This window comes from Ceratotherium simum, chromosome 16 (genome assembly GCF_057802395.1).
Source record: "Ceratotherium simum simum isolate JZ-2026a chromosome 16, ASM5780239v1, whole genome shotgun sequence".
NCBI classification, from domain to species: Eukaryota; Metazoa; Chordata; class Mammalia; order Perissodactyla; family Rhinocerotidae; genus Ceratotherium; species Ceratotherium simum.
The window spans coordinates 2,617,824-2,642,790 of record NC_141915.1 but is presented as its reverse complement, the minus strand read 5'-3'; the positions used below and the strand labels follow the sequence as shown (position 1 = coordinate 2,642,790).

At 35.5% G+C, this 24,967-nt stretch overlaps 1 protein-coding gene across 30 annotated transcripts in view; it reads right to left on the bottom strand.

Moving 5' to 3' along the window:
• Nucleotides 1-24,967, bottom strand: part of NCOR1 (nuclear receptor corepressor 1) — a 156,256-nt gene that overhangs the window by 123,043 nt on the left and 8,246 nt on the right. For all 30 annotated transcript variants that reach the window (XM_087440338.1, XM_087440351.1, XM_087440348.1 and 27 more), the window contains exons 2-3: nt 11,587-11,764; nt 2,080-2,210 (exon numbers count right to left, since the gene is read on the bottom strand). In XM_087440338.1, the coding sequence (XP_087296464.1) occupies nt 2,080-2,210; nt 11,587-11,694 (239 nt within the window). In that variant the 5' untranslated portion in view covers nt 11,695-11,764. The remainder of the gene's footprint in view (nt 1-2,079; nt 2,211-11,586; nt 11,765-24,967) is intronic.

The following is a 24,967-nucleotide window of genomic DNA, read 5'->3' as shown; positions in this document are numbered from 1 at the left end:
TTCAGGGCCAATCTTCCTTCAGCAAAAATAAACAAAAAACAGCCCCATCTATCTCATTAATGCATGGATGCACTTCCATGAAATTTTACTCATATTTAATAAATTTGTTTCTCATTTTCTTAAGTGATGGTTGTTTTGATCAATCTTATAATAATCATTATAAAAATATTTCAATCCATAAGTTTTTTTTTAATAGAGCACCTTAGTGCTCTATTAAAGTAATAGATACTTTTATATATTTTTGGTGTTGGATATAAGTATGATAGGTTGATCAATAAAAGACTTTAAATAATAAAAATCACATTTATCACATTAGGATAAATTTTGTGAAAAAAGAAGAATGACTGTATGAGTTCCAGGAAGAAAAGGAATAAAAAAAGAAGCTCTATTAAAGACAAGTTTGCTCATATACAGTATCATTTTAAGTGGATGATGGTATCAAACTAGTATGGTATTTAGATTCCATCAGATCGTTTTAAAAGTATATTACAGCAGGTTTATTTTAAAATCTCGATATTTTCAACATGACAAATTATATTCATCTTTTAAACTTATGAAAAATTTTAGATGTCAACTTAAAAATGTACAAGGTAGAATACAGCTTTTCAAAATTTTTAGGAATATGAAAGTAACAAGTTCGAAGACTACCATTTTAATCATTTTCCTTTCACTCTCTCTCCTTTGGAGGCTTCTGTCTCTCAAAGTTATCTTCAGATGTTGGGGATCCTCCAGATTCATCTTTAAACTATTGCTCTTTTCAACTTCCACACTTCCTAGATCACGTATGCTAATCTGTATCTTAAATCCAGACCCTCCCCCAGCATGCTGGAGACCTCCACCTGGACGTTTCACGGGTCTCCCAAACTTAATTCATACCAAACTCAAGTGTTCTTACCCTTGATGCTCTATCCTTAATCTCTATCACAGTTGATGAAACCAGAGGCCATCCAACAAGCTAGAAACCTAGGATTCATCCAAATCTCCTCCCTCACCTTTGCCAACTGCTAGGTCTTGGTAGCCTTATCTCCTAACTTACTCAAGACTGTCTCCCCTCCATCTCAATCATATCGCCCTATCTCACGCCCATATTCTCTCTTTCTCTTACAGGTCTCTTCCGTCTTCTCTCTGCTTCTCCTCTATCCAGCTCAAATTCGTCCTCCACAAAGCAGCCAGAGGTAATCTACCAAAAACAAGCATCTGGCATTAGGTTAAAGGCCAAGCCCCTCAACACAGCACTTAGAACCAGGGCCACTGCTGGCCTGCATGGAGATTGTGTGTGAAATTTCTATAAGCAAATGCAACCTTCTGGTGCACAGGGCCTGGCAAAACGCCCAAGCTGAATTTTGGCCCTCATTGTCCCCTCAACTGGGCACCCTAGTTCAGGACACAACCTACAAAAGCTAACTTCCAAGTATTACATTTTACCTCCAGCGACTCTGCCTGTGAGATTTACCAAAGCCAGAAGGTGAAGCATACCCAGTGCTGGAGGAGAACGTAAGGCAGCCAGGACACAGGACAATTAAGAAAAACACTGAGTATGGAAAGCTCTCTTTCCATCCAGAAATCAGACTATTTCCCATTTCAGTTTGCCAATCCTTTTTAGAAGAACAAAATTACTCATGCATAAATAGTAAATATATATTTAACAATTAAAATTTCAAAAAAATTTAAATGAACTATGAAAATCTTTATGAAAACAAATGCAATTTTATATTGGGAGTCCTGGTGGAGCTAAGCATGAAATTTACATTTTAAATTAATGTATTTGCCTTTTAAAAACTAACACCAGTAGAACGGTGTGGCCACTTTGGAAACAGTTTGGTAGTTTCTCAAATGGTAAACAAATAGTGAACTACTATATGATTCAGCAATTCTATTCCTAGGTATATTACCAAGAGAAAGAAAAATATATGGTCACCACAAAAATTTGTCCATGAATGTTCATAGCAGCATTATTCATAATAGTCAAAAGTAAAAACAACTCAAATATCCATCAGTTGATGAATGGATTAAAAAAAAGCATATACACACACTTCACCAGTTCAGTCCTAGATGGAAACATAAAAGAAACCCCATTACCTGTCAGAACCTGGGTGAAATTCTGAAAGCAAGGAAGGTCGTCTGCGAAGCTGCTGCTGCTGTTGCTGCAAAAGCTGTGACGCTTGACTGACTTCAAGATGAGAAGAACGATAATCAGGGACTGCAAAGTCCTAGTGTTAAAATAATCATAAATTAATTATTAACCAAAAAGTGAAAAGCATCAGGAAATCAAACCAAGTGTAAATGCACAAAGGCAGTTATGAACCACTAAGTATGGAAAGAAACACAATGATGATTCCAATCCTTCACTGATCTAATTCTAAAACCTAAAACAATCAACATTTTAACTGTGTGTCATTCAAAAGAATTCAAAATAAATTTCATGTTCAACTTATTTTGATTCATTCTTCTAATAACATATTACAATAACTCCCAATCTATATTTTTCATGTAATAAGATCTCAAACTCATATGTTCAATATAAAATCCTAAAAAGCATTCCAATCTTAAATTCAAAATGGGTAAACTGGAAGGGTCACAGAAGCCATCTAGTTAAATCCATGTATATTTACAAACGAAAAAAAAGTCCAGAGAATCAACCTGCTAGTTAAGAGTAATAGTTTTCCATCACTCTAGGTGGGCATTTTTATGTTTCTTTTCCTACTTTTCTTTTGTCAACTTTTTGTTGAAAAGGCAAAAGCTTCTTTACAAAAGAAATCTACTAATACTAATGATCATAAAGAAACAAACACAGAATTACCAAATAACCCAGAAATTCCACTCCTAGGTGTATATATATATACACACAAAGGAATGAAAACATATGTCCACACACACAAATTTGTACACAAATTTTCAAAGCTGGATTATTCACAATAGCCAAAAAGCAGAAAGAATCCAAATGTTTATTGACGCATGAATGGATAAACAAAATGTGGTATATCTATATAACGGAATATTATTCAGCCTTAAAAAGGAATGAAGTACTAATCCATGCTACAACACAGAGAAACTTAGAAAACATAATACTAAGTTAAAAAAACAGACATAAAAGGCTACATATTATATGACTCCATCTATATGTAGTGTCTATAAGAGGCAAATCAACAGAGACAGAAAGTAGATTGGTGGTTGCCAGGGGATGGAGGGAAGAGAGGAATCGGGATTAACTCCTATTAGGTATAGAGTTTCATTTTGGGTGATGGAAAAGTTCCAGAATTAGATAATGGTAATGGTTGCCCAACAGAGTGAATATACTAAAAACCACTATATTATACACTTTAAAATGGTAAAATTTATGTTATATGAATTATAAGTAAACAAAAAAAATTTTTTAAATCATCAACAGAGAAAAGTGAACTGTCCAGACTGAAACACAGGGTAGATAAGAGATCCAGAGCCCTTCACTATAAGCAAATAACAGTAAAACATAATTCATACATAATCTAAGAAAAAACATCAGCTACAAAGTTGAAAATATAACCAAGGAAAACAGAACACTGAAGAAAAGTCAAAACCATTTAAAAATTTTAGAAAGGTCACTGAAACTCAAAAGATAAAGAACTTACATCCAAAGAAACAGAAAAAAGATTAAGTAAAAAAGGACACAGGAGTATTAACAATATCCTCAAAAAGAATCAAATAGCAATTAAAGAAACTAAAAAGTTGACCATCAAAATTAAACAATAGTAGAACAGACACAGGCGAAGGGCAAATGAAAGCTAAGACAGAACTGAGGAATTCTCTCAGAACAGAGTAAAGCACAAAGACATAGCAACTATATAAGAAAAGTTAAAAATGGTAGCTAGAGTACAAAGTTCCAGTATCCACAGGTGAGAAACAATATTCTAAAAAAACAACAGAACAGCATTTCTCAGAAGTTAGAAAAGACACAATCCTCAGATTAAAAAGGGCCTAGGAGAAAAGTTGGGCATATTTTAAAAATTAATCCACATTGGTACATGAAAATTTTAGAAAACCAAAGATAAAGAAAAAACTTTACTAAAAGTCATAAGACATAAAAGATAGGTTTCCTACAAAGTAGCAGTGATCATAATAAAAGCAGACTTCTCATCAGCCACACTGAATAGAAGGAAACAGACAAATAACATATTCCAAGTTCAGAGGAAAACACTTTGAACCTATAAATTCAATAACCAAATCATCATTCAAGTTTTAGGACTTCAAACTTTTCAGAATTCAACTCAGAAAATTTACCAACCACCGACTCTCTCTGAAAGAATATCTAAAGGACGTATGTACCCAGCAAGACAAATTAAGAGTGAGGAATGAAATAAAAGAAACAACAGTGCACTTCAGCTTACAGCTATGAGCAGGTAACACTGTCCAGAATTACATTCCCATAGTAAACAGCTGAAAAATTGGACAAAATGTAGGAACTATTTTCTGACACTGGACAAGAGGCTAAACAGGACCTGATCTCAGAAAGTAATGACACAAATAAGGTGAGTCCTACCATACCCTACTCCAGGCTTTCTGCCTGGAGGCGATTTCCAAACTGCAATCCCTGGGAAGGGAAGCCAAACAGTGCCCCACAAACTCGTTCACTGAAGCAACCAAACTGGTTTGAGAAAGCGAGAAGGACAGAATTTCCAGAGACTTCCAGAGAGGAGGGAGTTACATAGACAAAGATTTCCTGAAATCTGAATTTGGGTGCCCTTAAGTCATTGGCTGAATCTAATCTGTAAATGCATACAGAAAGCATAGCCCAGTCTTTAAAGGTTGGGCTAAGAACAACTTCTGATGAAAGAACAATTAGGAGGAACTATAAAACAAACAATTCCCAGAGCTCACACAGGGCCAGAACTCATTCACATTTCCTCCAGCCAGAGGGAAGAAACCTCACTGAATACAAGAGACATTCAGTGGATACCCTAGAAGAGACAAGTGTAGAAGTGGAGGATAAATTAGACCTAGAATAAAGACTACTCTAGATTTGCCCTAAAAGAATTTAAAAATAAACCTCAAAAGTAACTTAACTGTCTACCAGAAGGCATCCAAATTTCTTTAAAGGAATACAACAGCAGCCAGCACTAAGAAGTGTAAAATTCCTAATGTTCATATTCGAATCAAAAGTGGAAAATCCAAAGTCTGCAATGACAATTTCACTGGATGAAATTAACAATAGGTTGGAAACTGCAGAAGAAAAGATCACTGAACATGCAGTCATAGCAAAATGAAACAAATGGATAAAAAATAGAATAAAATGAACAGAGGTCCAGTGATCTGTAGGATAATACGAAATATGAGTCACTGGTGTCTCAGAAGGAAACTAGGCATAAAGGAGACAGAAAAATATATTGGAAAAAATAATGGCCGAAAACTGCCCCAATTTTACAAAAATTAAAAATCCATAAAAGCAGAAAGCTCAGTAAATGCCAAAAACAATAACATTACATTCAAAAAGCACAACAAAGGCACATGATAATCAAATCACTTAAAACCAATGATAAAGAGAAGAATCTTAGAAAGTAACCAGAGGGGGAAAAAAGATACTTATATATAAATAAACAAAGATAAGAAGGACAAAACACTTCTAGTCAGAAACCATATGAGTCAGAATACAACAAATGACATCTGTTAAAGTGCTGAAAGAAAATAATCGTCAACCTAGAATTCTGTATCCAGTGAAAATATTCATCAAAATTAAAGTTGAAACAAACTTTTTCAGGTAAATAAAAGCTGAGAGAGTTCACTAGCAAAAGTTCTGCACTAAGAGAAACGATGTTCTTCAGGAAAAAAGAAAATGGTATCAAAAGGAAACTTGAACACATACAAAGGAGTGAAAGGTGTCAGAAGTGGTATATAGACAAACCTCGGAGATATTGCAGGTTGGTTCCAGACCAATGCAATAAAGCAAATGTCGTAATACAGCGAGTCACATGAACTTTTTGGTTTCCCAATGCATATAAAAGTTATGTTTACAATATATTATAGTCTATTAAGTGTGCAAGAGCATTATGTCTAAAAAAAAAAACAACATAGTTACCTTAATTAAAAAATACTTTATTGCTGGGGCCAGCTCCGTAGCATAGCAGTTAAGTGCACGCGCTCCGCTGCTGGCGGCCCGGGTTTGGATCCCGGGCGTGCACCGATGCACCGCTTGTCAGGCCATGCTATGGTGGCGTCCCACATAAAGTGGAGGAAGATGGGCACAGATGTTAGCTCAGGGACAGTCTTCCTCAGCAAAAAAGAGGAGGATTGGCATGGATGTTAGCTCAGGGCTGATCTTTCTCACAAAAAAAAAAAAAAATACTTTATTGCTAAAAAATGCTAACCATCATCTGACCCTTCAGCAAGTCATAATCTTTTGGCTTGGGGAAGGTCTTGTAAAAAATGCAGTATCTGTGAAGCTCAATAAAGTGAAGGACAATAAAACAAGGTATGCCTGTACAGTCAGCCCTCCATATCCACGGTTGCACACCTGTGGATTCAACCAACTGCAGATCGAAAGACCTACAATGGTTGTGTCTGTACTGAACATGTACAGACTTTTCTTTCTTGTCATTATTCCCTAAACAATACAGTATAACAACTTTTTACACTGCATTTACATTGTATTAGATATTACAAGTAATCTAGAGATGATTTAAAATATACAGGAGGATGTGCATAGGTTATATAGAAATACACCATTTTACATAAGGGACTTGACCATCCGAGGATTTTGGTATCTGCAGGGGTCCTCGAAGCCATCCTCCACGAATACCAATGGATGACTGTATATGTGGGCAATAAAAGAAGGAAGAAAATAATATGGGGCAGAAATAAGTGAAATAGAAAAAAAGAATAGTGAAAATGGATGAAACCAAAGCTAGTTCTTCAAAAAAAAGAATCTATTAAATTGATAAACCTCTAGGTAGATGAATAAAGAAAAAAAGGGAAAAAACACCCCCACTTATTATCAACATGAGACATGACATCACAACAGATCTCAAAGACATTGAAATGATAATATATGACAACTTATGTCAATACATTTAATATCTTGAATAACAAAATTTACCCAAACTGACTCAAGAAAAAATAAAGAATCTGAATTATACTATTAAAGAAATTGAGTTCATAATTTAAATTCTTCACAAAGAAAATTCTAGGCCCAGATGGCTCCACTGATAAATTCTATCGAACACCTAAGGAAGAAAAAATACCAATTCTACACAAACACTTTAAGACAATACAGGAGGAGGGAACATTTCCCAAGCTAACAACATTCTTAATGGTGAAAGACTAAATGCTTTCCTCTTATGATCAGAAACAAGGCAAGGCTGTCCACTCTCACCCCTTCTATTCAATACTGTACTAGAGATTCTAGTCAGTGCAATAAGGAAGAAAGAGAAGAGCCATCCAGTTCGGAAAGGTAGAAGCAAAACTGTCTTATTCTCAGATTACAGGATCATCTACATAAAAAATCCTGTGGAACCTATAAAAAAGCAACTAGAAGTAGTAAGCAAGGTTGTAGGATACAAGATCAATATACATAGCCCCAATGAACAACTGAAAACTGAAATTCAAAAAGCCATACCACTTCAGTAGCGTCAAAAACATGAAATATTTAGGAATAAATATGACAAAAGATGTACATGACCTGTATGCCGAAAAGTACAAAACATTACCGAGAAAAATTAATGAAGACCTAAATAAATGGAGAGATAGATCACGTTCATGGATGTGAAGATTCAAAGTTAAGATGTCAATTCTCTCCCAAATTAATCTCTAAATTCAATACGATACCAATCAAAATCCCAGCAAACTATTTTGTAGAAACTGACAAGCTGACTCTAAAATGTACATAGAAATACTAGGGATCTAGAGTATACAAAACAACAATTCAGGAAGGAATCGCACTACTTAATTTCAACTTATTTTAAAGCAATAATAATCAAGACACTGTGAAGTGCTTTATTAAAAGATTAAATGTTTACACAGAAAATCACATAGATGTGAGGTAAAGACAGACAAAATATTTCAATGGAACAGTATAGAGAGAACAGAAATACACTCACACATATATGGTCAATTGATTTTCAGTGAAAGTACCAAAGCAATTCAGTGGGGAAAAAATAATCTTTTTAACAAATGGTTTCTAGAACAATTGACTACCCATATGCAAAACAATGACTTCAACCCTTACCTCACACCATAAACAAAATTTAATTCAAAATAGGTCATAGACTTAAATGTAAAACCTAAAATTATAAAACTTATAGGAAAAAATATAGGAGAAAATCTTAATGACCTTGAGTTTGGCAAAAGCTTCTTAAATATGACACAAAAAGCAAGAAATGTAAAAGACAAAAATTAATAAATTAGACTTCATAAAAATTAAAAACATATGCTCTCCAAAGGATACTGTTAAGAAAATAAGGCAATACTTCTTTATATAATCTAGATACAACAAACACACAGATACATGTTTTCTAAATAATTTTATTTCTAAATAATTTTATTCCAGTTTCCATTGAAACTGGAATAGGTGACTAGATAAACAAATTGTGGGTACCCAGCAATAAAAAGAAATTAACTACTGAGATGTACTAGAACGTAGATAAATCTCAAAAATATTATGGGAAGCAAAAGAAGCCACAGATAAAAAGAGTTCATATGAAACTCAAGATAAATATAATCTATTATGACAGAAAGCAGATGAGTGGTTTCCTGGGAGCTAAACTTTGTGGAAGTAGGGGAGAAGAAGTGACCTGGATGGAGTACAAAGGAACTTTCTGGGGTGATAGAAATGTTTTATATCTTCATTTTGGTGGAGTTTTACAGGTGTATGAATCTGTCAAAATGTACACATCTAATAAAATTTTATTATATATAAACTAAACCTCAAAGTTGATTAAAAAAACAAAGAAGCAAAAATAATCTAGGAAATTAGTAATCAGATGAACAGCACTGGGGGAGGGAAGACACGCAACCAAAATTCAACAACCAAGCATGAAAATAAAATACCTAGGAATAAACTTAACCAAAGAGGTGAAAGATCTGTACACCGAAAACTATAAAACACTGCTGAAAGAAATTGAAGAAGACACAAAGAAATGGAAAGATACACCACGCTCTTGGATTGGAAGCATTAACATAGTTAAGATATCCATGCTTCCTAAAGCCATCTGTAGATTCAATGCAATCCCTATCAAAGTTCCAACAACATTTTTCACAGAAATAGAACAAAGAATCCTAAAATTTATATGGAACAACAAAAGACCCTGAATAGCCAAAGGAATCCTGAGAAAAAAGAACAAAGTTGGAGGTATCACACTCCCTGATTTCAAAATATACTACAAAGCTATAGCAACCAAAACAGCATGGTACTGGCACAAAAACACACACACAGATCAATGGAACAGAATCGAGAGACCAGAAATAAACCCACACATCTATGGACAGCTAATCTTCATCAAAGGAGCCAAGAACATACAATGGAAAAAGGAACATCTCCTCAACAAATGGTGTTGGGAAAACTGGACAGCCACATGCAAAAAAATGAAAGACCATTATCTTACACCATAAACAAAAATTAACTCAAAATGGATTAAAGACCTGAACGTAAGACCTGAAGCCATGAAATTTCTAGAAGAAAACATAGGAAGTCCGCTCTTGGACACTGGTGTCAGCAACACATTTTCAAGCACCATGTCGGACCAGGCAAGAGAAACAATAGAAAAAATGAAGAAATGGGACTACATCAAACCGAAAAGCTTCTGCACAGCAAAGGAAACCATCAACAAAACGAAAAGACAACCTAACAACTGGGAGAAGATATTTGCAAACCATATATCTGATAAGGGAGTTAATCTCCAAAATATATAAAGAACTCATACATCTCAACAAAAAAAAAACTAACAACCCAACTAAAAGATGAGCAAAAGACCTGAACAGACATTTCTCCAAAGAAGATATACAGATGGCCAACAGGCACATGAAAAGATGTTCAACATCATTAACTATCAGGGAAATGCAAATCAAAACTACAATGAGATATCACCTCACGCCAGTCAGAATGGTTATAATTAACAAGACAGGAAATAACAAGTGTTGGAGAGGATGTGGAGAGAAGGGAACTCTCATACACTGCTGGTGGGAGTGCAAACTGGTGCAGCCACTATGGGAAACAGTATGGAGATTCCTCAAAAAAATTAAAGATAGAACTACCATATGATCCAGCTATTCCACTGCTGGGTATTTATCCAAAGAACATGAAAACACACCAATGTGTAAAGATACATGCACCCCTGTGTTCATCGCATCATTATTCACAATAGCCAAGACTTGGAAGCAACCTAAGTGCCCATTAAGGGACGAATGGATGAACAAGATGTAGTTTATATACACAATGGAATACTACTCAGCCATAAGAAACAATGAAATCTAGCCACTTGTGACAACATGGATGGACACTGAGGGTATTTGCTAAGCGAAATAAGTCAGAGGGAGAAGGTCAAATACCGTATGATCTCACTCATTAAGTAGTAGATAATAACAACAGCAAACAAACACATAGAGACAGAGATTGGATTGGTGGTTACCAGAGGGGAGGAGGGGAAGGAGGAGAGCACAAGGGATGATTAGGCACATGTGTGTGGAGATGGATTGTAATTAGTATTTGGGTGGTGAACATGAGGTAATCAATGCAGAAATAGAAGTATAATGATGTATGCCTGAAATTTACACAATGTTACAAACCAATGTTACTGCAATAAAAAAATGAATTTAAAAAAATAACCATAAAAAATAACAAATAAAATAAATAAATAATGAGAAAAAAAATTCTCAATCTAGCAATAGAAAGCAACTTCAACTGAAAAAAAGCATCTACAAAAACATGCAACTAATATTATATTTAATGGCGAAAGACTGAACATTTCCCTAAACAGGAACAAGGTAAGGATGTCCATTCTCACTCTGTAATCACGACCACATTTCAAAGGAGTCCTTAGCAGTACCCAGTAGTACTCAACTGTATTTTGCCAGTAAGTTTGCTTCCTTTTTCTCTGAGATGACCATTTCATCCCCCTTCCTTTTTTCCTTCAAACCTCTTACACCCCTGTCCCTTTCTGAGCTGATAATTTCACCTCATATTTAATTTTTCATAAGGTAAATCAATCATACAAACTCTTTCATCTTCCTGTCATCAGCTCTTTCAAGAAGGTAGTGGCCCTATCCTGGCCGTCACTCAAGAGAGGTCAAGTTACCTGGCCAGTTTAATACTCAACTAGAACTTGGATCATAAACATAGGTCTGAACCTAGAAACTCTATGCAACTGATACTTTTCTATCAACAACTCCTATAATCAAAAGCAGAGATAAGGTCACCCTCTGAAATCTAGCATAAAGCCATAGTAAGAAGACAGAGATAAATAATCCCCAAGCTTTGGTTCCCCAGCTTTGGGAATGGTTCTTTCCATTAAAAAATATATATAACAATTACATTCGGTTTCTGACCAAGAAATGTATTAAATAGGAAAAGTAAAGAAAACACAAAATACTACATAAGCAATCTGCATGGCATTTGTTCCGTACCTGCTGGTGACGGGTGCTGGGAAAGGTGTACTGAACAGAGTGAGGAGGATAACGACTTTGTTCTGTGCTGAATGCTCCTTGGTTGGGAGGATAACCTGAACTTGACATTATCAGTAAAGAAGTCCTCACCAGGCTGTGAGATCAAGTCCAACAAACAACCATGTTTCTAGGAAACCACCTAAACAGAATAGGAAAAAAGAATCGATAAGAACTAAAGCACCAGGTATACTTCTAATAAATTATAACTACAGCGACATAAATAAAACCACAATTACCAATAAAAGCTTTCTCTCACGGATTTACTTCTAAGAAATTATTGAGGTTTGAAAAACATTAATGGGTCTTTTCCTTTACACTTAAAAAGGGCTCTTTGAATATATCACAAACAATATCAGTAGCTACATAAAGTAAAAACATGTATATAAAATCTAAGCCTGGGACCTGGCACATAGCAACTGCTCAGTAAATGTTTCTCTTTTGATAAATGTCTGAGAAACAAATATTATATATTACAAAAACAATCTATGGTTGTAAATTTTTGGGTTGTGAAAAAGTCCATTGTTAAAAGGATTCATGAGTATTTACAAGGTAAGCATTTGTGCAGAGGAAATATTGTCTTTATTAAATAATTCTGCCCCCAAATGATAGCCTAGTAAGGCACTGAGGATGCGAAAGCCTTCAAGGAAGAACAAAGTGAGCCTTATCACTTCAAGGAAAACAACTGCCAGTATTTGTGAAAATTACGATTTTGGAAAAACCTGTATCTGCCACCACGAGCTTGACAGCTTCCCCAGATTTAAAGATTTTTCTGGTGAGATTGGTGGTGATATTAACAAGTGTAAATTTTTGATATTACATAATGAAATGTGCCAACATTTGAAATATCTGCATAACTCAATGAATCAATATCTTCCAAATGACCAAAACAGAATGTTACAAAATTATGCAAATGAAATATTTATTCAACGTATAAGACCTTTTACCACAATTAAATAAAGTACAAGACAAACCAATAAACATTTAATGTGATAGAATATAAAAGGTTCATTGATATGGTTTCAAATTTTACACAGCAAATAACCTTTAAGAAATTACCACTTGTCTGGTTTGGGTGCAGTATCAAAGAATATCCACAATTATCTAAAAAGGCTATTAAAGTACCCCTCCCTTTTCCAAATACATATCTGTGTGAGGTTAGCTTTTCTTCATAAACTTCAATCAAAACAACCTATTGCAAGACTGAATGAGAAGCAGATATGAGAATTAAGCTGTCTTCTAAGCCAGATATTAAAGAGGTTTGAAAAAATATAAAACAATGCCATTCTTCTCATCAAATTTTGTTTTATTTGGGAAAATAGTTACTTACTATAAAAATGTCATTTATATTAACATTAGTGGGCTTATATTACTTTTAAATGAATAAATATCTTTAAATTTTCCCCATTTTAATGTCTAATATGGTAAACATCAACATATATAACACACATAAGCAAAAGCTCTTTGGAGTCCTAAATAATTTTTAAGAGTGTAAAGGAGTCTTGCGATCAAAAAGTTCAACTACTGGCCTAGAGAATTAAGTCATCTTTAGATTGACTAGCATTACTGTCCTAGAGAGGCCAGTCACACCCAGGTCCATGCACACACACTCCCAGAGAATCTGCCCCTAGGTAAGGCGTGGCTTTGACACCATGTTTGTATCAAGTGAACTACCTTACTGGACCAGGGATGTACCAATCAGATCCCTCTCCAGGAATATGGAATTGAGAACATCAACTATAGAGAGGGTTGCAAAGTGAGTTGCAAAGTGACCAGAGTAGGAGTCAAGGTGAGCCAAAGTACGTGCCAGAGAAGTTACAGGGGAAGCAGAGAATGCCAGTCTAGACACAATCTAGAGTTGAGATGCAGAGAGAAGTGGAGCCAAGAGACCTTGTAGGCCCCTGAGACATAGCAGGAACTGCCTTGGCTCCTGACTCTTGGCTCCAGGGTCAGTCCCCACGAGAAGCCACTGTACTTCTTACCTTGTCCTTAGACACCTGTTAAATCGCCTACATAGTCTTACAGTAAGTCCTTAATACAGACGGATAAACTTTTTTTCTGAGAATCATAAGATCTCAAGTCCCAAAATAACTATACAAACCTTGGAAACAACCCAAATGTCATATTCATCAACTGATGAATGGATAAATAAAATCAGGTATATCCATACAAGGGAATATTATCCCACCATAAAAAAGAATGAAGTACTGATACATACTATAACTTGGACAAATCCTGAAAACATGTTAGGTAAAAGAAGCCAATCAGAAGTTCACATTTTGTATGATTCATTTCATATGAAAGTCCAGAACAGGCAAATCTATAGTGACAAAAAGTAGATTAGTGGCTGCTTAGGGATGGCGGGGTGGGGATGGAGTAACAGCAGGTGATGGCTAAAAAGTGTATGGGGTTTCTTTTGGCTTTTATTGTGGTAAAATAAGATAAAATTTACCATTTTAGCAATTTTTAGGTGTATATTTCTGTAGCATTATGTACTTTTACACTGTTGTGCAACCGTCACAACCATCCATCTCCAAAACCTTTTCATCTTTCTCAACTTACACTCTATATTCGTTAAACACTAACTCCCCATCCCCCTCCCCCCAGCCCCTGGCAACCACCATTCTACTTCTGTTTCTATGAATTCACTACTCTAGGTACCTGATACAAGTGGAATCATACAGTATTTGCCCTTTTGTGACTGGTTTATTTCACTTAGCATGCCTTCAAGGTTTATCCACATGGTAGTATATATCAAGATTATCTTCCCTTTTAAGGCTGAATAATATTCCATTGTATTGGCATCTCTCTTTTTTTTTTTTGTGAGGGAGATCAGTCCTGAGCTAACATCCATGCTAATCCTCCTCTTTTTGCTGAGGAAGACCAGCTCTGAGCTATCATCTATTGCCAATCCTCCTCCTTTTTTTCCTCCCCAAAGTCCCAGTAGATAGCTGTACGCCATAGCTGCACATCCTTCCAGCTGCTGTATGTGGGACGCAGTCCCAGCATGGCTGGAGAAGCAGTGCCTCCGTGTGCGCCCAGGATCCGAACACGGGCCACCAGCAGCGGAGTGCGCGCACCTAACCGCTAAGCCATCGGGCCGGCCCTGGCATCTCTTTTTTGAGGTGATAAAAATCTTCTAAAATTGACTGTAGTGATGTTTGCACATATCTCTAAATTGTGCACTTTAAATGGGTGAATTGTATGGTACATGAATTATATCTCACTAAAGTTGTTTTTAAAAAATTACCAAGCTAAAAACAAACAAACAAAACTATACAAAGCAACCCTAAGATTTAAAAATGACTCTGCTGTAGTTCAAGTTAACATATACCATATTTCATGGATTCTAATACTCACATGTTCATATCTTAAAAACTCTGACATCAATATGCATCCTACAATCAATGGCATTTTATGGTTTAATTGGCAGCACTTTTTCTTTAATCTTAGAGATAACATTATCTTCTAAGCAAAGACATCTTTTTGCTGACATATGGTATTAGAGAGTTACCGCATCCAACAAGTCTTTGGTTTCTGTCCTAAATCTTTCCCCAGAAAGTTCACATTACAGAAATTACCATTTGCTTTTTTTCCTCTTTAATTTGTTCCTTAACTCTTAGGATAAGACAAGGAAACTAAGGACACTAACATTCTCAAAGTGATTTGCAATCTGACGTCATTTAAAAGACCAGACAACATTTGCAGTACTTTTAAAAAGCCTAACAGAGGGGCCGGACCAGTGGTGCAAGCCGTTAAGTGTGCGCGCTCCGCTGCAGCGGCCCAGGGTTTGCCGGTTCAGATCCCGGGCGCACACCAACGCATTGCTGGTCGAGCCATGCTGTGGCAGCGTCCCATATAAAGTAGAGGAAGATGGGCATGGATGTTAGCTCAGGGCCAATCTTCCTCAGAAAAAAGAGGAGGATTGGCATCAAATGTTAGCTCAGGGCTGATCTTCAAAAAAAAAAAAAACAGCCTAACAGAAATACATATATACATATATAAACTGGGGACAGAGAAGGACATCTTAAGTACAATCTGAAAAGCACAAACAAGATTGATATCCTTGACCTATAAAACATATTTTTTTATTTTTCTGTACAGCAAAAACACCTTAAAATGGCAAACTACAAACTAGAAAAAGCACAATAGCAAAATTTTGATATACCCAATATACATATTTCTTACAAATGGAAAAATTCTGATATACCAAATGTGTGTACGTATATATATATATATACACATTTATATATACATACACACACATACACATATATGTATATATACATTCACACACACACATTTCTTACAAATCAAGAAGAAAATGATCAGAACAGAAATGTAAGACATGACAGGAATATAGGATTAACAAAAGAAATAAAATTAATGAAATAAGTCAACTTCATCAATAATCACAGAAAAGTAAAACAAAATCATTCTTCCCAAATTGGCAAAATACTGAAAAATAACGCCTAGTGTTGGTGAGGGTTTGGAGGAAACAGCACTCTTTTACACACTACTGGTGTGTATGTAAAATGGGTACAGATTGCTTTCTAAGGAAGAATGGAAATATATACCATAAGCCTTGAAAATATTCCTATCCTCTACCACAGCAATTCCACTTCTGGGAATTCATTTGGTTATTCAATACAGAGATACCCAAAGATGAATGCCTGAGAATGTTTCTCACGGAATTGTCCTAAATATCCAATACATGAGCTAAGAAAATTGTTTTTAAAAAAGTTTAGCTAATGGGAAATTTTATGTTGAGTATGCCACAAAAAAGTCCATATAAATGAGAATATTTTATCTTATAAAAGTATAATTTGTGTATACCACTACTATTCAATTTTTCATGTGTGTCTGTCATATTTTCATAAGATTTTAAGACCAAAGGCAGAAATGTCATATATTCAACAAATATTTATTGAGCAATACACCACTATGTACCAACACTGTTCTAAACATCGGCATAAAATGGTGACCAAGATATGCCATCTTATTGTGAGGTGACATAGACAATAAAAAAATAATCGTGAAATAATATGACAAAGTGCTATAAATAAAACAGGATGGGAGAGGAGGGGGAAGGGAGACATTTCTGATGGGGTGATCATAGAAAGCCAATCTCAGCTACGATGACCATACATCCTGATTTCCTGAAACAGACCCAATTTACAGTTATTGTCCCAGGGTAATTATTAATTATGCTCCATTTCCTTCTCAAAACTGCCCCAGTGTGGGTAACAAATTATATTCTAAGATGACTTTTGAGCCAAAGCTTGAAAGATGAGAAGGAAGAGCTACTAGCTAGCCTTGAAGAGACAAGAACATTCCACAGAGAGGAACTACAGAAGCCCTAAAGCAAAGCAAGGAAGCCTAAGGAGAGTGAGGGGGAAGGTGGTAGAAGGCGAGGCCTGAGAATGGGCAAGGGGAGATCCCGTGAGGTTTTGCTCATGTATGTTTGGATTGAAATCTCTCTCTCTGTATTCTGAATATTAATCCTTTTTTCACCTTTATGTTATAAATATTTTCTTCCAGAATTCATAACTTGTTTCATCTTTCTGAAGACCTTCTCTACCCTAAATTAAAAAATGTTCTTCGACATTCTCTTACACTTCTTTAAGTTTTATTTATTTTTTATATTTAGCTCCTTAATCACCTAAACTTTTTGTCTAAAAAATGGTAAGGTAGAGGTCTCGCTGTATTTTTTTTACTAACTAATAGTTAATTATCCCAACAAAACCCTTATTGTATGTCTGCCTTCCCACACTGATCTGAAATGCCATTCTTATTACAACCCAGAAATTTCAGTATATACTCTAGAGAAACTCACATACTTACACACAAAAGGATATTTATTGCAGCAATGCAATACACAAATTTGAAGACAGCCTAAATTCCATAATGTGGTATATTCATATGATAAAATATCATATACCAGTTATAATGAATAAACTAGAGCTACAGGTTTCAAAACATATAAACCACAAAAAAAGTTGAGTGAAAATTTACACAATGATACTAACATATGGTAGAAACACAGAAAACAACACTATATATTATTTATATATACACATAATAAAAGCATAAACATTTATAAGATATACATCTACTTTAGGATAATATGTAGTTACATCTAAGGGAGTAAGGAAAATGATCTACAGAAGGGGCACAATATTTAATACTTTATTTCTTAAAACAAAAACTGAAGCAAGTATGATAAAATATTAAGTTTTCTTAAACTCAGATGGTAGGTACATGGACATTTGTTATATTACTCTCTGCATGTTTCTATGGGCCTGAAATAGCTCATAAAGAAAAACTTACATAATGTTATAAACCAATGTTAGCTCAATAAAAAAATATTAAAAAAAAGAAAAAGTCATCTTTATTATAAAGTATATTTCTACATATCCATGATTCTAGACTCACTAATTTGATTGTTTGTCTTCTCCTTGGCCAATGTCACACTTTTTAAGTTATTATAACATTAAGAGGCTTTTATATCTGGTCGGGCAAGTTTCCCCTCACTGTGCTTAGTTATTGCTTCTACTTTCAAAGTCTTCAGAGCTATTCTAGCATGTTCTCTCTTTCACATGAATATCAGAGTTAGCTTGTTAGGCTCCCTAAAAAACTCTGGATGAGAACATATAAATGAATTCACAGACTGTCTACAGGAAGAACAACAGATATCTTTATGCTATTGAATATTCTCATCCTACAACATGATTATATATGTTTATGTTTTAGGATGGGAAATAAAATGTGTGTATAATTAAGATGGGAATATTTTATGTATATATGATGGGGAATATTATATATATGATGGAAAAAATATGTGTAGAATATATATAATTCCCATCTTAATTACATATAAAATATTTGTATAAATATTTTAAAAATAATAAAATACATATATAAAATTCCCATTTATAAATATATACACACACATATATACATACACACAAGTGTACATATACTCATATTTTAGGATATGAATTATTTATATATATAATTAAGATAAAAATTATAGTGCAGTCAGCCCTCCGTATCCACAGGTTCTGCATTCACAGATTCAACCAACCGCACATGGAAAGGCCTACGATGGTTGCATCTGTACTGAACATGTACAGCCTTTTTTTCCTTATCATTATTCCCTAAACAATATAGTATAACAACTATTTACACAGCATTTACATTGTATTAGGTATTATAAATAATCTAGAGATGATTTAAAGCATATAAGAGGATGTCTATAGGTTACATACATGCAAATACTATGCCATTTTACATAAGGGACTTGAGCATCCGCGGATTTTGGTCTCTGCAGGGGTCCTGGAACCAATCCGCACCCGCATACTGAGGAACAACTGTGTGTGTGTTGTGCGCGTGTGTGTATGTGTGTGTATAATCCCCATTCATTTAAGATTTTATGTGTCTTAGTAAAGTTTTCGTTGTCTTTGTTTCTATCATTTTAAGGGATTTGGGAAGAGAGCAAATTAAAAAAAAAATTCAGCGTGCCAACTTGATCCAATTTTTAATCAACAAATTCTTTACCCAGCTAGGTTTAAAAAATAAAATTTTCTAGAGAATTATCATTCAATTTCACCTTAAAGTGAAACTTAGAGAAAAAACTTTTAAAATTTTATGTGCTATTACGTAACATATGAATATTTTAAATAAACATACATACCATCCTTACTACTCATTTCACTTCTCCTGTTGTAGGAGAACATGGCCAAGGGAAGAGTTAGATGACAGAACCAGCTGTCTCCCCAGACTGTTTCCTGCCTGCAACCCCCAAGGCCCAAGGCATGGAAGTGAGAAAATCTAAGAACTGGGAGGTTTTGAGATTACCCAACTAACAATGATTTTACAGATCAGGAATCTGAAGCACAGAGAAATTCAATAATTTCTCCAATATCACAAAGTTGTCAGTAGCAAAAATGAGAGAAGCTAGTGTTTTCTGTGATGTTTTGAAGCTTTCTCAGCAAGCAGTGAACTACTACTCTGAGGAGCTAGATGTTCAGTGGGACCGTACATTAAAACCACCTGGGCAGCCTCCCACAGACCTAGACTTCCTCCAGGTGGAAGGAGAAAAGCCAACATGTGGGGTTTTTGCCGGTGGTGGTGTTTGTTTTGTTTGGTTTTTGGAGATAGGTATTGTAGGTACGATTTAAGAGTTTTAAAAAGTAGCACAGACTACAAAGAGAAAAATCTCCTTCTCACCTTCATCTTCCAGCTGCTACCCAGTTGTCCTCCCAGAAGGCAACCAGTTACAAGTTTCTAGAGTATCCTTTAGAAATATCCTACACACACACACTTTCCCCCCTACATAAATAGTAGCATAGTAGATACATACTGTTCTATATCTTGCTTTTGTTACTTAACAATCATTCTCATGAGTCCATAAAGAGCTTCTGCATTCTCTTTCTACTGCTGTAGAGTATTTCACTATACAAATGTTCACAAATATTTTATACAAGTTTTCCAAGTAACTCTGATCTGTACCCCTAAGAAATGCTTACGTGATCTATCTCTGAGCTCTCTTCCCAACTCAGACATCCTAAGTAAATAAAGCTATAAATGGAATGGAGAAGCAAAAGGAAAAAGCTTAGCTCAAGGTCATCCAAATTTTTTTCCAACAGTGGCCTACAGGAGGAGAATGCCATACAGTATGGTGGTGTGTTTTTTTTTTTTTTTTTTTTTAATTTTCAGCAATGGTGAGGACTGAGTTCAACACTTGCATTCAATATCACTCAAATATGAGTGAAGTGATTTGTCCATGTTCCCCTTTTGTCAGTAATCCTTCATGATGTCCTAGTTTTGTGACGTGATTTTAATGAAATTTAACCTGAATATCTCAAAAATAAAATAAAGTCAGGTATCATCAGCCCAACACAGGTGGCAATAAAACACCAGGAAAGTCAGAGATTAGCCCTTACTAGCATCCAAATGTGTGGGTCAGACAGGCCTACTTCTGGTCACAAGAACTGCAGCGTGGGGACCACTACAACCTCCTTCCTCAAATTTAGCCATGAGACATACAGCAATAGTTCAGACCTTTTTGTTTTTTCACCAGCACTCTTTCCTCAAACTTCTTACATGAAAGCCAAATGTATAAAATACACAAAGGAGAGATACTCCGAATCAGTGAGAATAGGGAACCTAGAATCTATCTTCCATCTCTCTCCCCCCAGTTCTGCCTTCCACCCTCACTCCTGTCCTGGCTCACCAAGATACCTCCACAGAACACTTTACAGTTTGAAAACAACTGAAATACAAGAATCCTGTTTAAAGTTAAGGCTGAAGGGGAAGAGAATACCTTCACTGGCAGTTTCAAATTTTAAGTTCAGTTCTTAGCACCAAAACTCAATAACTCAGCATGTAACAGTTAGTTACACGCTTGACTCATGAAACGTAAAAATTCTGCAAAAGGTTTAAGCAATCTACTCAAGGCTTTATGTGCAACCCACTTACATCATAAACATATATAATTATATTTTAGGATGAGTATAATATATGTACTGAAACTAGACATCACTGTTCTAAGTGACAACATATTTTATCTGATTTTTACAGATAAACAAACCCAGAACTAGCATCCTATATTTTGCAAACAGGCAATGAAATATAGTAAAATGAAATTGGTCTATCTAAATTCCTTTTTGAATCTTCCCATATAAAAGTAATAAAGACAGACGTACAAATTTACACAACAGGAAACTTATCCCGCAACAACAAAATTTCAAATACAATCATCAAAAAAAAAAAAAAAATCCAATCCCCTCTCACCAGGAACTCCTGGCTTTTGGCCTACAATCTTTGCATAACCAAAATGTACTTGGATAGGTTTTCAAGGTGGCCTAAGCTACTTTGGAAAAAAAGCTAAAAATATACTTTACTGTGGCAGGACTGCAGATGCCTCTTCAGATGAGCAAGAATGAATCCACCAAGGGTCACAGCAGAGGTGAAGCCCTCATTTCACCAAAGCAGAAAAAGGACCCTAGAAAATACACAACTCAATTTTCTTTTAAATGATCTAATAATAAAACTTTTTAATACAAAAGTATGGGATAAGAGGAGAATGGCCTCTATGACACAGCAGATGCCAAAATATTACTTACTAACTGAGGCAAATCAGGTCACACTAATTCTCATAAAGCAGCCCAACTCTAGTCCAACTCCAAAAGTACTTTAGGCAAGGAGAGGCTAAGAAGGACTACACCCCTGAGTATCCCAACCACCTAAGACTCTCCAGACTGGCGATGATTTAAAGAAAGTCAACCTCCTGAGCCTATCTCAGAGTCCAGCCTCCAGAAGAGGAGAGAGAAAGACTAGAAACTATCTAAGTGAATTCTGTAATTTGTATGAGATCAGAGTGGTGCTAAATTGGAATAAAATTTCTCCTGTTCTTCTCTTTAAAAAAAAAAAAAAAAAAAAAAGGAGCTACACTGGGGGAATGCCATTAACAAGGTATTTTATTTGTAAAATGCCTCTTTTGACACTGACATCTCACTTAGAAGACAGATGAGTAGGAGACGAAGAAAAAGGACTTTTAGGTTAAACTGTCCCACCCCCGATAAAGTATGATATTGAAAGAAACACATTAATAAAGGCATAATTATTTGATTAATCTAAGAGTACAGTCATTCAATAAACAATTCTTGAATGAAAAAAACAAAAAACAAAAAAAACGATGCTGCTTTATGCCTACATAAAGTGAGATAAGAGAAGTTTCCCAAGACAGCAGTAGTACACAAGGCAACTGAGAGCTTTGTAGAATACCTGCACTGTCCTGAACTAATTCTCTGAATTGAGCAAGTCACTCCTTAAACTCTAAGAATGAATATATTTCAAAGCCAAAGTGGACAACTAGTTTGTCAATTCTCTCCTCAACACAAAAAAGAACAGTGTATTGAGATCAGAAAAATTTTAACTTTAGATAGTTGGCCAGAATTAACAGATATGACAATACCTAAGGAGAATAATAAAAAATTGCCATTTAGGGGCCGGCCCTGTGGCCTAATGCTTAAGTTCAGTGTGCTCCACTTCAGCAGCCAAGGGTTCAGTTCCCAGGCGCAGACCTATACCACTCAGCAACCATGCTGTGGCGGCGACCCATATACAAGACAGAGGAAGACTGGCACAGATGTTAGCTCAGGGCGAATTTTCCTCAAGCAAAAAAAAAAAGAGGAAGATTGGCAACAGCTGTTAGCTCAGGGGGAGTCTTCCTGAGCAAAAAAAAAAAAAGTTACCATTTATTGAGCCTTTGCTATGTACTAGGAACTTGGTGTACATGAGCTCACCTAAAACACTCATTACGTTACTGTCCCTAACTAAGGCTTTATTTAGAGAAGCTAAGTAACTTGCCCAAGGTAATTTTTTTAACTCAGAGACAGATATCTTAAGGATCATGTTCTGCTGCCTCCCCTTTGACCCACTAACAGAGACTGCTAAAGGTTATGAAGCAAAATAAAACAAGGCTAATGAACAGACTCTATTTCTAAGGTATATACCAAAATAAAGTAGAAAAAAAGCAACTGACAAAATTTATTGAATGCTATATAAGAAATAAATAAATAAATAATAAAACCACACATCTGTGACAGCAGGAACCATCTCTGTTTTGTTTACAGGGCCTCCCCAGCACCTAACAGTGCTTAGCTCTCAGTAACACCTATTCCAACACCAAGTCTTATTCTTCCTTCTACCCCACCCCCCACCCCACCCCCACAAGGCTCTCAAGCTTCTCAACTACCTTCATCCTCATCTCTTGCTGCATGAAACTCCCAACTGGACTTCCCACTTCAATACTTTCTCCACTCAAAAAGCCAATGTTCTTTTTAAACCATAAATCAGACCATGTCACTCTTCTGCTTAAGACTCCCCAGGGGCTACCACGCACTTCAAATAAAATCCCAGCTACTCACTGTGGCCCACAAGGCCCCACCTGATCTGGCCTGCTTCCCCTCCCAATAGCTCAGGAGACCCCAGCAACAGGAGCTTCCTTCCAGTTCCTTCACCCTGCGCCAAGCCCTTCCTTGCCTCAGGCCTTTGTCCCTCTTTACTCTGCCTGGAACGCTCTTCCTGGCTCATTTATGCAGCCAAACATACAGTCTCAGCCCAAATGTCATCTTTTCAGAAAGGCCTTTCCCAACAACCCTATAAGGTAGGCTCTCACCAGTTACTCTCAAACACATGACCCTTTTTGGTTTCTTTATAGATTAATCACAATCTGAAATGGATTAGTTTGTTTCACTTGATTATACTCTGTGTTCTCCTATTAGACTAGAAACTCCCTGTTTGACTCCCTACTGTATATGTTGAACAAAAGAAATAAGAAATGTGCAGAACTTATTTGAAGAAAACCAACTGAAGAACCTAAGAGTCTATTTGAACAAAAGGACAGGAAGTATACAAAGGTGTCAATTTTCCCAAAATTAGCCTATAAATTCAATAGTCAGTATTCCTCATAAGAATCTCAGCAATATTTCTTTTTGAACTTCATAGAATGATTCTAAAGTTCATCTGGAAGAATACATAGACCAGAATTATCCAAGTCTGAAAAAAACAAGAGTAATGAACAGGTGACTAACTCTACCAGTACTGAAATTATAACACAATAGTAATTTAAAGGATATGGTAATATACAACAAGAGATCAAAAGAACATAATAAACAGATTAGAAACAGTTCCAAATATATTTAGTAAATAATAAAAGTTGCAAATCTAATCAGTGGGGCAAAGCATGGATTATTCACTAAATGGTGCTGACACAACTGGCTAACTGGGGGAAAAACATGCACATGTATATCTCCCCAAAATATACCTCTATCTCACTTCCTATGCCAGAAATAAATTCCAGATGGATCAAAAAAATTAGAAGTTAAAAAAAAAGAAAAAAACAAAAAAGAAACCATAAAAGTATATTAAATTAAAATCTGGGGACTTGTTTTAAAAATACAAAAAGGTATATAATCAAAAGTCTTCCTCTTCCTCATGTGCTTCAGTCATTCAGTTCTCCTCCCTCCAACAACCAAGGTTGCCAGTTTCTTGGCTTTCATTTCAGAAATATCCTATGATATACAAGTAAATACGTATACATTATTTTCCCCTCTTTAAAACAAGCAGTAGCATACTATACATAATATTTCTCACTTTTCTTTTTCAGTTTAATAGATGGGTGAATATTTTAAATTTTAGAATAAGGAAGGTCTTTCTAAGTACAGCATGAAACCCAGAAGCCAAATACAGACTAATAATGAAGCCAGCTAACATTTATTATTTACTTACTATGTGCCAGCCACTATGGTAAATGGTTACTTACATTATCTCCATT